The 15,096-nt window shown below is 34.9% G+C and overlaps 1 protein-coding gene across 1 annotated transcript in view; it reads left to right on the top strand.

Moving 5' to 3' along the window:
* PHEX (phosphate regulating endopeptidase X-linked) overlaps nucleotides 1-15,096 on the top strand; it is a 264,136-nt gene that overhangs the window by 14,615 nt on the left and 234,425 nt on the right. The window contains exon 3 of the mRNA XM_051985113.1: nucleotides 11,093-11,254. Within this exon, the coding sequence (XP_051841073.1) occupies nucleotides 11,093-11,254 (162 nt within the window). The remainder of the gene's footprint in view (nucleotides 1-11,092; nucleotides 11,255-15,096) is intronic.

Raw genomic sequence — 15,096 nt, 5'->3', positions numbered from 1 at the left:
ATCAATCTGAAAGTAGCATCCTTTATAACAGAGGTAGAGAAGGCTTTTTTTTTTTTTTTTTTTTTTTGTCAACAGCCATTTGGCTATTTATAACATCATTCTTGGGACATACAAAATTATCAGTTTATAGAACTCAAGCAGTGGGAGGTTACTGTACCTAGCTTTCACGTCATAATTGCCTGTGGATTTCGTGGACCTTATATTACCCAGCGCTGGATGTTTTTCATCCCTGCTTTGTAAGATGCAATTGGGAAAATCAAAGTCCAATAGAGGCTATTCTTATATTTCAACCATTCTATTATCTTCCCCTTTCAATCTGGAAGATCCATCTGTTCCTTACATTCTGCATTTCAACAGGTAGATGGGGGTCAGGATTCTTGATCAGCCCTTGAACATCTCCTCATCCCATTACAGTAGCATATGTTGATTTAATTGAAAAATTCTTAATAAGTTCTTCAAAGCAATTTCTCTACCTTCATTATCTATAAACATTGATGCTCAAGCTACAATTATTTTCATAATTGTTTTTTTGCAAATGCTTATGAATACTGAAATACAAAAAGACAAAGTGTTCCATACAGATATATTTCTTGTTACCATTGGATCCAAGCTAAAAGAAACTCCTGGAGTTTCTTAATTTGCCATTTGTCTTATAAGTTACCCTTCCTAAAGCAGCATATATTTTTTAAATCTCTGGGTTAATTTATAGTGAAAATATCAAGATTTATTCATTTACTCCAGGAGTATGTCCATTTGTTGATCATTGAACAAGGATTTTATATTTAGGATATTAATAGCTAAGTTAGTGGGCAATTATTCAGCCAATCTACAAGCATTTATCAGGCAATTACTATGTGCCAGAAATTGTGCTAAGTGTTGGGATATAGAGAAAAAGAAAAACATAGTCTTTGTTTTCAAGGAGTTGGTATTCTAATGAAGTAGATGACAAATACATAAATAAATGTACCTTCTCTTCATCCTTTATTTTCTTTCTCTCTTTTTCCTTCCTTCCTTCCTTCTCTCTCTTCTTTCTTTTTCCCTCCTTCTCTCTCTTCTTTCTTTTTCCCTTTTCATTATTTCTTTTTCTTTGTTTATTCCTTCCTTCTTCTTTTTCTCCCTCCTTCCTTTCCTTCCTAAGAGAGGGGAGAAGAAGAGAGAGAAGAAGTAGAGAAGGAAACCAGCATCTATTTTTATTTTTTTGCTGTGGCAATTGGGGGTAAGTGATTTTCCTAGGGCCACAAAGCTAGGAAGTGTTAAGTGTCTGAGACCAGATTTGAACTCAGGTCCTCCTGACTTCAGGGCTAGTACTCTATCCATTACACCAACTAGCATCTATTAACGAGAGCCGGAACTAGGGTAATTGCTATGTGAGTGGAGAAATGGAGCCATATTTGAAAAATAATTGGTTGGATATATGTAGTGAGTAAAAGTGAAATTTTGAATCTGTATAATTATAAGATGGTGGTGTCCTCAACAGTTATGAGAATTCAGAGAAGGGAAGGGTTTTGGAAGAAAAGTGATGTTTTATTTTTGATATTTTGAGTCTGAGATGACTTTGGGATATTTAGGTTAATTCAAATGGCATGTAGAATTATAGCTTAGGAGAGAAACCAAGATATAAATTTTGGAATCATCTTCATAAAAGATGATAATGAAATCTGTGCAAACTGTGGGGATAAGTGACAATACAGAGGAAAAAAAACCCCAACTCCAGACAGAACTCTAGGGACCACCTGAAGTCAGCGGATGTGACATGGATGAAGATCCAAAAATAGAATTCAGAGGGTATAGTTAGATGGTTAGGAGGAGAACAAAAAGAGAATAGTATCACAAAAACCCAGAGGAAATTAATGATGAAAGCTGCAGAGAGGTTAAGAAAGATGAAATTTGAGAAAAGACCATTAAATTTGGAAATTAAGAGAACACTGGTAACTTTGGAGAGAACAACTTTAGTTGCATGATGAAGTCAGAGATCATATTGAAAAGGCTTTAAAATAGGATGAGAGGAGAGAATGTGGAGGTGCTAAGTGAAGATGACTTTTTTCTCCATTGATTAGTAAAGAAGAAAAGAGATATATCATAACTACTTTTTTTAAAAGAATATGTGAGACTATAGAATGTTTGTAATCAGCAGGAAAGGAATCAATACACAGGGAGGGATTAAAAACTATTGAGAAAAGAGGGATGATAGTGAAGGAGGGCAATCTGCAGGAGAAGATGGACAGTTACATATATAGAAGTTGGCCTTGGCAATGAATAGAGCCATATTTTCATATTTAATGTGTAATGATATCTGGGAGATGTGAGATGAAGGGAAGTGGAAAATGAAGGAGCTTTCAAAATTTCAGACTGTTTATAGATGGTCTAAAAGAGTTTATTTATATTTTATAGATAGATAGATACTGTCTTTAATTTTTCCTACTTCTCTGATCCTCTATGAGGCAGGTAAGATATGAATATTATTTCAATTTTGAAGATGACAAACTTGACACTCAGAGATACTTGGTGAGTTAGCCATGATGGTGTTTTTTTTTCTTGTCTCTTCTTTGGTGCCAAGATTTATTGTTATAATTAAACAGAATTCAGTTGCATTTTTAATGATTGTTTCCATTTTATATTTTAAATTATTATTAAAACTTTTTATTTTAAAAACATATATAGATAATTTTCAACATTCACCCTTGCAAAACCTTGTATTCCAATTTTCCCCCTTCCTTCCCCCTCCCCCATCATGATCATATTTGTTAATAAATGTTGTAGCTGTGACTAGAATCCCAATCTTTTGATCTCTCTTTCCCTTTTTAATAATAAGAACAATAATAAGAATAATGATAACGGTACTTACTGTGTGCCAGATACTATGTTAAGTGCCTTATAATTACCATCTCATTTGGTCCTTACAAATAACCCTGAGAAATAGGTTTTATTATTAGTTTCATTTTATACATCAGGATATTGAGACAGAGGGAATTTAATGACATGCCCAGGATAACAGGCCTAATAATCTAAGACTGGATTTGGGAATTCAGCTCTTGGGAATTCAGCTCTTGGGACTTTAGGCCCCTGTATTCTATTCACTGAGTCACCAAGATACCCCTCAGATAAAGATTAGGGGGAAAGGTATTCCAATGCTTTTTTGGTGCCTTTAATTCCACTTCCTCAGTGTGAACAAAAACTAGCATCTTGAAAGGGTTACCCCATTCTTTTCCTCTACCTTTCCATTATTCGTTTCCTCATCTTTCCTGAATAAGGATCATTTGTTTCTCCTTAAGTGTGAGCTGGATAGGTGGTACTGTGGTGTGGGGGAATATGAAGAGCATTTAAGATCCTACTTTAATCACTATATCTATCTATGTATCTATCTATATCTGTGTACCTATCTATCCCCAATTCTGTCTGTCTGTCTATCTCTCTCTATCTGTGTACCTGTCTATCCCCAGTTCTTGTCTATCTGTCTCTCTCTCTCTATCTGTGTACCTATCTATCCCCAGTTCTGTCTGTCTGTCTCTCTCTATCTGTGTACCTGTCTATCCCCAGTTCTTGTCTATCTGTCTCTCTCTCTCTATCTGTGTACCTATCTATCCCCAGTTCTGTCTGTCTGTCTCTCTCTATCTGTGTACCTATCTATCCCCAGTTCTGTCTGTCTGTCTCTCTCTATCTGTGTACCTATCTATCCCCAGTTCTGTCTGTCTGTCTATCTCTACCCATCTATCTACCTATCTCTCTCTGTCTCTGTCTGTCTCTCTCACCCTCTCTCTCTGTCTCTCTCCCCCTCCTTCTCCCCCCCTCCTACCCTTCTGTCTATCTGATAAGACCTTGTGTCAAGATATAATGTCATGCACTTCTCTTGACCCCGATTGTATGAGATAGAGGCTTAGCCACAATTTTACTTAAATTGAATGACTTGGGAGATGTTATAACTTGAACATTTACAGGTTTACTACATCATCGTATTTCTTTTATTAAAGCAAGGCCACCCAGGCTTCTTTTTGTCCTTCACTAAGAGTTGAATTAGGGGAAAGGAGGTTTTTGGTATCTTGACAACTTCAGTCCCTTGGAAGCCTAAATCCCAGTTTCTCAGCAAAAAAGTGCTCCATAACACACAGCTGTGAATTTTCTTTAATAATAGATTGTGGAGCTGAAGCTTAAGTGTTTTGACTGAATGGGTTTCTTTCCAAATTCTCTGTGAATGATGTAGCTCTCTTGTGTTTTCCTGGGGCCTAGGTCAGAGCTGATCTTGCAGTTTTTCTAAGTACCTGCAAGAACACCTGGGGAGCAAATAGGAAACACTCTAAGGTTTGAGTCCCCCCCGTTATTTTTATTTTTTTTCCCTGTATTTCCTTCCTAACTCTGTAAGGAAGCCAGAAAATAATGTGGGTATGTGAAGAAAAATGAACATGAAGGCTGCCCTAGTGATTATAAATATTGTGCAGAAGTGGGACCAGCAATGATTTCTACCACTTCATAACTTATATAAATCCAGTCTTTATCTTCACAGGCAAAAAAGCAAAAAAAAAGAAATTGATTTGTTCCTTCACTGTTCACATCCTGCTGGTCCTCAGTCTTGGTTACTTGCACCATTTGCCTTCTTTACTCCCACTGCCAAGGTTTGAAACAATCCTGAAGGTCATAAAAGCTATGCTGTTTGGCTTCTTGTTAACTATCTGCATCTGGGTCTTCCTTGCTGCTTAGGAGTCCTTTTGTTCATTCATTTTATTGAATCTATATCACACCTCCCACAACAACTCTTCCAAAACCTCTCTATCTTCAAAATCTCCAAAGCTATTCCTATTCCCTCGCCTCTCAGCAGGTGATTCTGCTTCCTTCTTTACTTAGAAATTGAGAACATCTGTCATGATCTCTCTTATCTCCCCTTCTCCATACTTCAAAACCTTTCTGGATCACTACCCATCTTCTCTTTTTTTGTTCCTTGCATCCCACTTGTGTTCCTGATCCCTTCTTGACTCATTTAGAAACTTATCTCATCAATCACTCCTCCTCTCTCTTCTCTCATGTTCTAATTCTCTGTCTATGCTAACTCCTTTCCCACCATCTATATCTAGGCTCAGGTTTTCCTTAATCTTAAACAAAAAGCAAAAAAATCTTTGTCATCCCTTTAAAATCATCATCCAGCAGCTTTCCTCCTTCTCAATGTCAAATTTCTAAATAAGAACTTCTTCTCTACTCCTTGTACTTCTATTTTGTATCATTTCACTTGGTGATTTTAGCTTCTTAGATTCAAAGATCATTCCTATACAGATGATTCACAGATTTTTATATTCAGTACTAGTCTCTCTACCGAGCTTAAAAACTACCTTTTGGAAGTTTCAAGCTAGATGTCCCATATTTCCTATATTTGTTATCTCAAACTCAACATGTCTAGAATGGAACTTTTTCTCTAAACACTTCTTCTGAACTGCAATAGTACTATCAAAGATATCATTAACCCTTCCATTCATTCAGGCCTACAATCTCTTGTTAACCTTGATTTCTCATTTTAATTCATTCCATATATCCAAATCAGTTGACAAATATTGTGTGTTTCTCCCTACATGATATATGCCCCCTTTTTTCCTCCTCCCTAATCCAGACTCTTTTTCGCTTCTCATTTGTATTATTAAATCTTCCTACTTTGTGTCTAATAAGCCATCTCTACTACAGGGTAGGGGAAGGAGGGAAGAAAAAAAGAAAAAATTTATATGGTAAACTTTATTTTACATATATATATGCACATATATATGGAATAGCAAGTTGTACATTATATATTTGTAGTTTCATATGCAATCATTAAAAAAATATACCATGTTATAGAAATATTTGTTTTATTCCATAAATTAAAAAATAAAATTAATAAAAATTTATAAACAAGTCTCCCTGCCTCAAATTTCTTTCCATTCCAATCCATTTCCACTCATCTGCCAAACTGATTTTTTTTTTTTGCTAAATAGTATTTTTTCCCAATTGCAAGTAAAGATAGTTTTCAACATACATTTTTGTAAGATTTTGTGTTCCAACATTTTTCTCTCTCAATCCTTAACCTCCCTTTTCCTTCAAATAGCAAGTAATATGAAATAAGTTATACATGTACAATCATTTTTGACATGTTTTTATATGTCATTCCGGGAAAGAAAAATCGGAACAAAAGGAAAAAAACCATGAGAAAGAAAAAAAAAAAACCAAAAAGATGAAAATAGTATGCTTAGATCTGCATTCAGTCTCCATAGTTCTTTCTCTGGAAGCAGATGGAATTTTGCATTCTAACTCTATTGAAATTCTTAGATCACCATGTTGCTGAGAAGAGAAATGTGTATTATCATTTATCATCACATAATCTTGTTTCTATGTACAATATTCTCCTAGTTCTGCTCACTTCACTCAGTCTCAGTTCATGTAAGTCTTCCCAGGCTTTTGTGAAATTATCCTGTTAACCATTTCTTCTAGAAAAATAATATTCCATTACATCTATGTTTCATAATTTATTCAGCCATTTCCCAATTGATGTTCATACACTCAATATCCAGTTTCTTGCCACTATAAAAAGAATTGCTACAAACATTTTTGCATATGATCTCTTTGAGATATAGGCTCAGTAGTGATATTGCTGGATCAAAGAATACATACAGTTTGATAGCTCTTTGGGCATATCAATATTAATTTGTTAAATTTGTTAAAAAGATTTTGAATTCCAAATTTTTCCTTCTTCCCATTATGATACAGGTTATACATATGCAATTATGTAGACATATTTTCACATTATTCATGTAGTGAAATAAAAAACAGAACAAAAGGGAAAGACCATGAAAAACAGCCCCCCTCTCCCAATGAAAAAATTGTGCTTTGTTATGCATTCAGTCTCTATAGTTCTTTCTCTGAATATAGATGGCATTTTCTATCATGAGTCTTTTGGAATTGTCTTTGATCACTGTATTGCTGAAAAGAAATACATCTGTCATAGTTAATCATCACAAAATATTGCTGTTATTGTGTGCAGTGTTCTCCTAGTTTTGCTCACTTCACTTAGCATCTAAACTGATTTTTCTTAAATATTTTTCTTCTTTCATTCAGTGAATTTAGTGGCTTATTATTATTGTGTGCAGTGTTCTAGCTTTGCTCACTTCACTTAGCATCTAAACTGATTTTTCTTAAATATTTTTCTGCTTTCATTCATTGAATTCAGTGGCTTATTAGTACTGGTTTATTAGTACTTCCAGAATCAAATTAAAAGTTCTTTCTTTGGCATTTGAAACTTTTCAGAACCTGATCCCATCCTACATTTTTTTTTTCTTACTTTACTCTTCATTGTAGAGTTACAGAGAGCTGAACTCATCTGCTTGATCTTTTTTGAATATAACATTGTCATCTACTGTTTACATACTTTAGCACTGACTATCTCTCATAGTCTTGTCCTACTTTTCTTGGTTTCCTACAGGCTGAGCTGCAAATCTATATTTTAGTCCTTTTGCTGATTTCTTCCCCTCTTGGATTATCTTCCAACCATTTTGGGGATCTTTTATGTAGTTGTTTTTTATATATTGTCTTCACCCTCTCTTTGTCCCACTCATGTCTTTATCCCCTCCGTTAAAATATAAATTCTTCAATGGCAGGGACAATTTTTTCCTCTCTTGATTTTCAGTGCTTGCCACGATGTAAGGCACAAGGAAGTGTTTAAAATATGCTTATTGAGTGAAAGTCTTCCTTACATCTCATGCCTCAAATATTTATAATCTGCATTCCAACTCTAGAACTCTACTGATCTCTTAATTAATAAATCTGATGGCCTTGTGGTAGTTATTATCTTTGATTTCTCTGTAACTTTCCACCCTGTAAATTATTTGTTTCTTCTCCCTTTCCCTCCCTCTAATCTTACTGCGTATTCTTGTCTATCTAGGCTTTAGCATTTCCCTCTTGCTCACCAGTTTTAGTATCTTCAGTTAGAGAATTAGCCATTTCTGACCTTGCCTTTGGTCCTTTATCTTTTCAATCATCTACTGAACAATTCAAACTGGATGTCCTACGGGCTTCTTAAATCCAACATAATCCCAAACTGAATTCACTATTTCTCCCCTGCCCCAATTCCTCCCATCTTTCTTGCCACCCAGGCTCATAACCCAAGTGTCATCTTTAATTCTTCACTCTTTCTTGTCTCCCTCATCCAATCTGTTTTCAAGGCCTATGTATTTTCCCTTTTTAAGATTTTCAGCAAGGTATTTAATAAAATTTGTCATATCTTTTTTTAAAAGCTTTTTATTTCCAAAACATATGCACAGATAATTTTTCAACATTGACCCTTGCATAGTGTTGTGTTTCAGATTTTCTCTTTCTTCCCCCCATCCCCTCTTTTAGATGGCAAGCAATCCACTATATGTTATACATCTTAAAATTATATTTTCCTTTTGATCGTATCTTTTACATGTTCCTCCTTCTTTCCTCTGAAATTGCAACTATTTAGGGTGAACCTTCACCTCATGCCTAGAATAGGCTATTGCTTAGTTTAACAGCCTCTAGGCTCTCTCCTTCTAGTCCATCTTCTGCTTACTTAGCTATCAAGTAGATCTTCCTAAAGCTCAGATCTGACCATGTCACTCTCTCATGCTATAAACTCCAGTATTTTCCTATTGTCTCTAGAATCAAATATAAAACACCGCTCTAAAAGTTTTTCAAAACCTGGCCCCTTCCTATCTTTGCAGTTCTATTATACCTTATTTCCTTCCATGTACCCTAGGATCAGTGACATGGACCTCTTTGCTATTGCTCACACAAAATATTCCATCTCCTGATTTCATTGTCTGATCTCCATTTCCAGAATCCTTTGTTCTCCTTTTCCTTTCTGACTTTCTTTAGGGCTCAGCTAAAATCCCACCTTCTCCAAGAAGCCTTTCCTGATTCACTCTTTCCCTCTGAGATTATTTCTAATTTATTTTGTACATAGTTTGTTTGTACAATTGTTTAAATGTCTCCTCCATTAGACTATAAATTCCCTGAGGCAGGGAGTTTTTTTCTTTTCTTTTCCTGGCATTCAGTAGGCATGTAACAAATGTTTATTATCTTGATTTCTTTCTTTTCATTCTTTTGTCAATTTCTTTACTCTTCATTCTTGATTTCTTAATGATTTAATCAATTCCCAAGAGTCTACTTCTCTGCAGGTATTTTGTAAATGTATGTATATATATATATGTGTAGTGTGAGTGACTACTTTTCTTGCTTTTCAAACTTATCATATTCAAAACTGAACTCATCACCTTTCTCTCCTATACTTATCTTGTTCTGTTGAAAGGAGTACCATCTGTTCTGGTTTAACCCTAACTTTACGAGGTTGGAAACAGTTGAGTTATTTTTGACTTTTCCATCTCTCTCACCTTCTATAGCCAATCTGTTATGAAGTCCTATTGATTCTACATCTATGTCTGTCATATATCTTTTCTTCTTTCCACTCATATTTAACTTCAGTTTCAACTTCTAATTAACATGTATACAGGACAGTATGAGAAGCACTGGGGATATTAAGAGAAAAACAGAAACAAAAACAAATCTCTATTCTCACCATCAGCCCTATTCAGGCCTTCTTTAAGAAGTAAGTTTCTTGAGGGAGGTTATTTTTGTTTTTGTTTATTCTATACCTAACATAGCACATCTTTAATAAATGTCTATGGAGATAAATTGAATTCTAATTTTTGACTAAAGATCTTTTAAAATTTCATTTTTCAAACTGGATGGATTAGGTAGGCAACTAAACTTTAGGAGGTTTACCTAAATTGACTCAGATGTCTCACTTTTCTCAAATCTATTCATCTTTAGCTGCAAGCTAAAGATTTTCTTTAGCTAAAATGGAAATCTTTTAACACAAATTAGACAAAAATTAGTTTCGCATGTCCTGAGTACATATATTCAAGGTAGATTAGTATCCAATAATAATGCTGTGTGTATGAGAGAGAGAGAGAGAGAGAGAGAGATGGAAGATAGGGTATGATGGCCCATGTCTATAATTCCTGCAAGTGAAGGATATTGAGGCTAGTGGATCATTTGAGCTCTAGAATTTTGAGCTGAAATAGACTTAAAGCTCATCAGGTGTCCCTACCAAGTCTAGTATCAATATGATAAACCCCTGGAAATAGGGAATCACCAGAATCTTAAGATGGTGTGGGCTGGCTCAGATCAGAAATAGAGCAGGTCAAAGCTTCCATACTAATCAATAGTGACCTTAGTTCCTTAAATGATGATTGCATTCATCTTCTAGGTGAAATGATAGGGAAAGGAAAGGAATGATCATTTATATGGAGCCTACTATGTGCTCCATATAAATGCTAAGTGCTTCACAAACTTTGTCATTAGATTTTCTTAACAACCCTATGAGGCAGGTGCTATTATTTTCTCCACTTTATAGTTGAGAAAACTGAGACAAAAGTTAAGTGACTTGTTCAGGGTTACACAGCTAATAAATGTCTGAGATCAGATTTGAACTGGTTTTCTTAAGTCCAAGTCCAGACTTCTACCCACAGCTTGCCTATGGAGACCCATGTTTAACCAGCTAACCAAAAAATAGAGTTGGAATATAAACTTAAGACTTCAATCTAATAGAGAGAATTCTCTTTCTATAGGAAAATTGCAGTATGTTAAAGTCTTCAAGAGTTTTCCGGGGGCACTGAGAGACTGTGGGAATTACTCAATGTCAGATAGCTAGTTTGTGTCACAGAAGGGACTTGAACCTAGAATTTCTTAAATCCCTGAACCTAGAACTTCTTAGTCCATGATACTACATGGTCTTTTTGTTTTAATATTAGTAAGAGAAAAATCAGTTACTGTTAATTATTTTATTGCTGGCTAATCAAATTAATATACCAAAATTTCAATAATAATAACAAAAATGATAATGATAATATCACTGTCTCTGTACTCAATCTTTACAGTAATTAGGAACATCAGAATGGAGTAATTGAAAACAAGTAAATTCATTCTCACCAGGAGAGTAAAAGTCACCAAGGATAAAAAAAATTAGCTGATTTTAAATATGTACTTTTTGTGAAAAATATTGCATAAAACCCAATAATTAATTAATCAATTAATAAATTTTGATTAATTTCTTTGGAATTTACAGCGGCTGCCATCTTGAGCAAAATAAATCAGTCTGTGGATCCCTGTGAAAACTTTTTCCAGTTTGCCTGTGATGGCTGGATAAATGATAATCCAATTCCAGAAGATATGCCAAGCTATGGAATCTATCCTTGGCTGAGACGCAATGTTGATCTTAAACTAAAGGGTAAGTTTCTCCTGGGTCTTGGTAGTATGCTTTACAGGGGAAATGTTGACCAGATAAATAGTTCCTCTTTTGTTTCTTGTTCTTCTGTTGTATTCCATTTATATTTTCTCTTTTAAATATTTTTCTTCTTTAAAATCCTATTTGAGATGTTGCCTCCTTAATAAAATCTTTCCGGATCTTTTCTACCATCTAAAAGCAACATTTTCTTTTGCATATTTCTCAGAGTCTGGACACATCTCTGCCTTGTGACATACTTACATGTGTATATTTTTATTTTCCCATTAGATTATATTATTTTGTACTCCTAAGGTCCTAGGACAAGGACTTGCACAGTGTAAGCTCTTAATAAATGTTTGTGAAATGGAATCGGTTTGGGGTTACTGGTTTTGTTAATAGATGAATTTTTTGAAGTCACCCTTTTTCTTTTTTTCTTAATATTAAATTTTTTTTAATAATAATGTTTTATTGTCAAAATACACGCAAAGATAGTCTTCAATATTAACTCTTGCAAAACTTTTATTCCAAATTTTTCTCCCTCCCTTCCCCCCACCACCTTCCTCTAGACAGCAAGCAAACCAATATACGTTAAACAAGTTTAATTCTGAAGTTCCTTTTAAAAATATGTAATAATTAAAAAAAGGTATATCAGTTTTTAAACATCGGCTAACGGATGTAGTGTGTAATTGTTCCATTTGGAATGACTAAGGCTGGAGGATCACTTGAGCTCAGGAGTTCTGAGCTGCAGTTGGTCTCCAATCCATTGGGTTTTTGGATTAAGTTCAGCATCAATATAATGAGCGCCCTGAGAGGGAGGGACTATCAGGATGTCTGGGAATGGTGAATCTATTTGGGTTGGAAGTGGAATGGATCAAAGCTTCTGTGCTAATTGACAGTGTGATTCAGCTTAGGTGAGATATAGAGACTCAATCTCAAAAAAAAAAAAAAAAAAAGGAGTAAATTTAGAACCAAAAGAGTCATTTAGATATCAATTAAGTTACTTTCACAAGTCACAAGGGTAGGAAGTAATAGTCAAGATTTGAACTGAGGTCCTTTGACTACAGATATAGTACTCTTCACTACTATACCTTTCCCTATGGCCCCCACTTTTGCTTAACTAGGAATGTTACAGAGATAATTTTTTTCCAGCTCTGGATTAGACTAGCTGGCTTTTTGAATTCTCAAAGAAATACTTTATTATATATTATCTTAGGAGTAGTTTTCTTTGTTGGTTTTAATGACTAGTGATCAACAATTATGATTGTGTTTAACTGAGGTTTCATTGTCCCAGAATCCAATAAAGCAGTATATTCTACATTTACTTTATAATCAATATATGATGTTCTTTAGGGTAAAGAGTACCTCTTAATATCTTTTGGTTTCTCATGGTTTGCAAAGTGTACTTAACACCTCATTATGTGTTCTTGGAGTTGTAGATCAGGTTTTTAAGAACTTTGGATGACCTAAGTAAGCATTTGGCAGTTGGTAAACAAGATAGTTGCTCATATGATTTTTGTTAATTTATGAGACATCCCTGTGGGGAGACCCCTCCTCCAGTATGTGCACTTATTATATTTATATAAATACATGTAGCACTTGGGCACTCTTTTCACACAAAGAATTCCAGAAAAAAACTTTTCCAAGTTCTGGAACTTTGTGAGTCAGGATACCCACTCAAAACGTAACTCCCTGAGTTCCAACCAATGTATTTATTTTTATCTGATAAAGTTCACTCATTCAAAGCAAATGGTATTTAATCAAACAGAATGTAAATACAGTGACATTCCCAGAGATAACCATTTTGCACATATAAAAGGAAAGTTGCTATAGTACCTATTGTATACCAGGTACTGTACTAAATCTCATTTGATAGGGAATACATATGATCAAGAAATACATCTTAAGGGTTCATCTGTAAGGAACATGCGTATGAGAGACATCCATCAGAACCCATGTGGTTAGAACATAAGGAACACACACACACACAGATACACACCAAGGCAAACCTTTGCTCCTTATTACAGGACTGCCATTGTCCTTTGGGGATATTTTCCACTCTCCTTTGCTCTTTAATGAGCATCCTGTCTCTTCCCTCCACTGAAAATATTGTATCTAGCTGAATGTTGTATCTCCTTTAGGCACTGTGTTGTCTCTAATAGCCATCCCTGGTCAATGAGCTCTTGAACTCTGTTACCATCTGCAAAGAGTGGGTAGTCAGAAAGCCTCTCCCTGACAAGGATAGATTGAACTCTTTAAGGCAGTGAACCACTGTATTTATAAAAACAAGTTAAAATGCCCCAGGCATTTAGTTAAAAAATAAAAAATTAAAAAATAGACTGAGTCTATTTTTAGGGCTGGAAAGAATCTTAGAGACCACTGAATCCAACTCCTCTCATTTTATAGGTTAAATGATTTGCCCAGAATCATGCAGTCCATCAGTCAGCCAGTCAAATAGGAATTTATTAAGCAGTTCCTATGTGCCAGGTACTGTGCAAAGCATTGGGAGATACAAAGAAAGGTTCTCCAGGGGCTTAAAGTCTAAGGGAGAAGCTCATGTTCTAAGGTTAGTGAATGTCTCAGGCAAAATCTGAATTCAGATCTTCTAGATTTCAAGCTCACTAGCTATGGGTTAGTGAAGTTTAATCAGAGCAAAAGACAAAATAAGGCAAAATGATTGAATAATTTCCTTGTAGCTTTCTGATATTGCTATCTATATTGTGAAAACTAGTAAAACTTAGCTTTTGTGCTGTGGATGTTCTAGTTAGAGACACCTTTCTACATATATAAGTATATTTACACAAATATGGTGGTAGGGGAGAATAGGAAAGAAGAAAAGGGTGGAATATTGGTGACATTCAAGTGTGGAAATATGCATGTTAAAAATTCTTCATTAGAAGTGGCTTCCTTTGGGGATGAGCATTCTAATATAAAATCCCATTTCCCACCCAAGAAAGCAGGAAGTTTTTCAGACATGGAAACTTAATTATTTTGAGAATGCAAAAATACTGTGTTTCTTTTTTCCCCCAGACAATGAGTCAGGTCATGAAATTGAATCAACCACACCCACAATGAGTTTTGAAGGTGTTGTAAAGCCTCTGTCTCCTGTTTTTTAAGGATAAAAACTGAATTTGTTAATGTCTCTGGAAAAGAACAAGTATTAGAAAATTAGTTAAAAAAGAATCATGTTTACTTATCTATTGTCTTCTAGAGAGAAGGCATACATTTCAAAAAGACAAGGGAATCACAGTCTTACTTTTCTTTTTGGAGTTGAACCTCAGTTAATAAAAGGCAAGGTCAGAAGGACCGTTTTTTTTTTTTTTAATTTTAATAGCCTTTTATTTACAAGTTATATGTATGGGTAACTTTATAGCTTTGACAATTGCCAAACCTCTTGTTCCAATTTTTCCCCTCCTTCACCCCACTCCCTCCCCTAGATGGCAGGATGACCAGTAGATGTTAAATATATTAAAGTACAAATTCGATACACAATAAGTATACATGACCAAACTTATTTTGCTGTACAAAAAGAATTGGACTCTGAAATATTGTACAATTAGCCTGTGAAGGAAATCCAAAATGCCAGGTGGGCAAAAATATAGAGATTTGGAATTCAATGTAATGGTTCTTAGTCATCTCCCAGAGTTCTTTCTTTGGGTGTAGCTGGTTCAGTTCATTATTGCTCCATTGGAACTGTTTTGGTTCATCTCATTGCTGAGGATGGCCAGGTCCATCAGAATTGATCATCATATAGTATTGTTGTTGAAATATATAATCATCTCCTGGCCCTGCTCGTTTCACTCAGCATCAGTTCGTGTAAGTCTCTCCAGGCTTTTCTGAAATCATCC

Source organism: Antechinus flavipes, chromosome 3, assembly GCF_016432865.1.
Source record: "Antechinus flavipes isolate AdamAnt ecotype Samford, QLD, Australia chromosome 3, AdamAnt_v2, whole genome shotgun sequence".
NCBI lineage: Eukaryota > Metazoa > Chordata > Mammalia > Dasyuromorphia > Dasyuridae > Antechinus > Antechinus flavipes.
The sequence above is the reverse complement of the archived record's forward strand: the minus strand, read 5'-3'. Positions and strand labels throughout refer to the sequence as shown.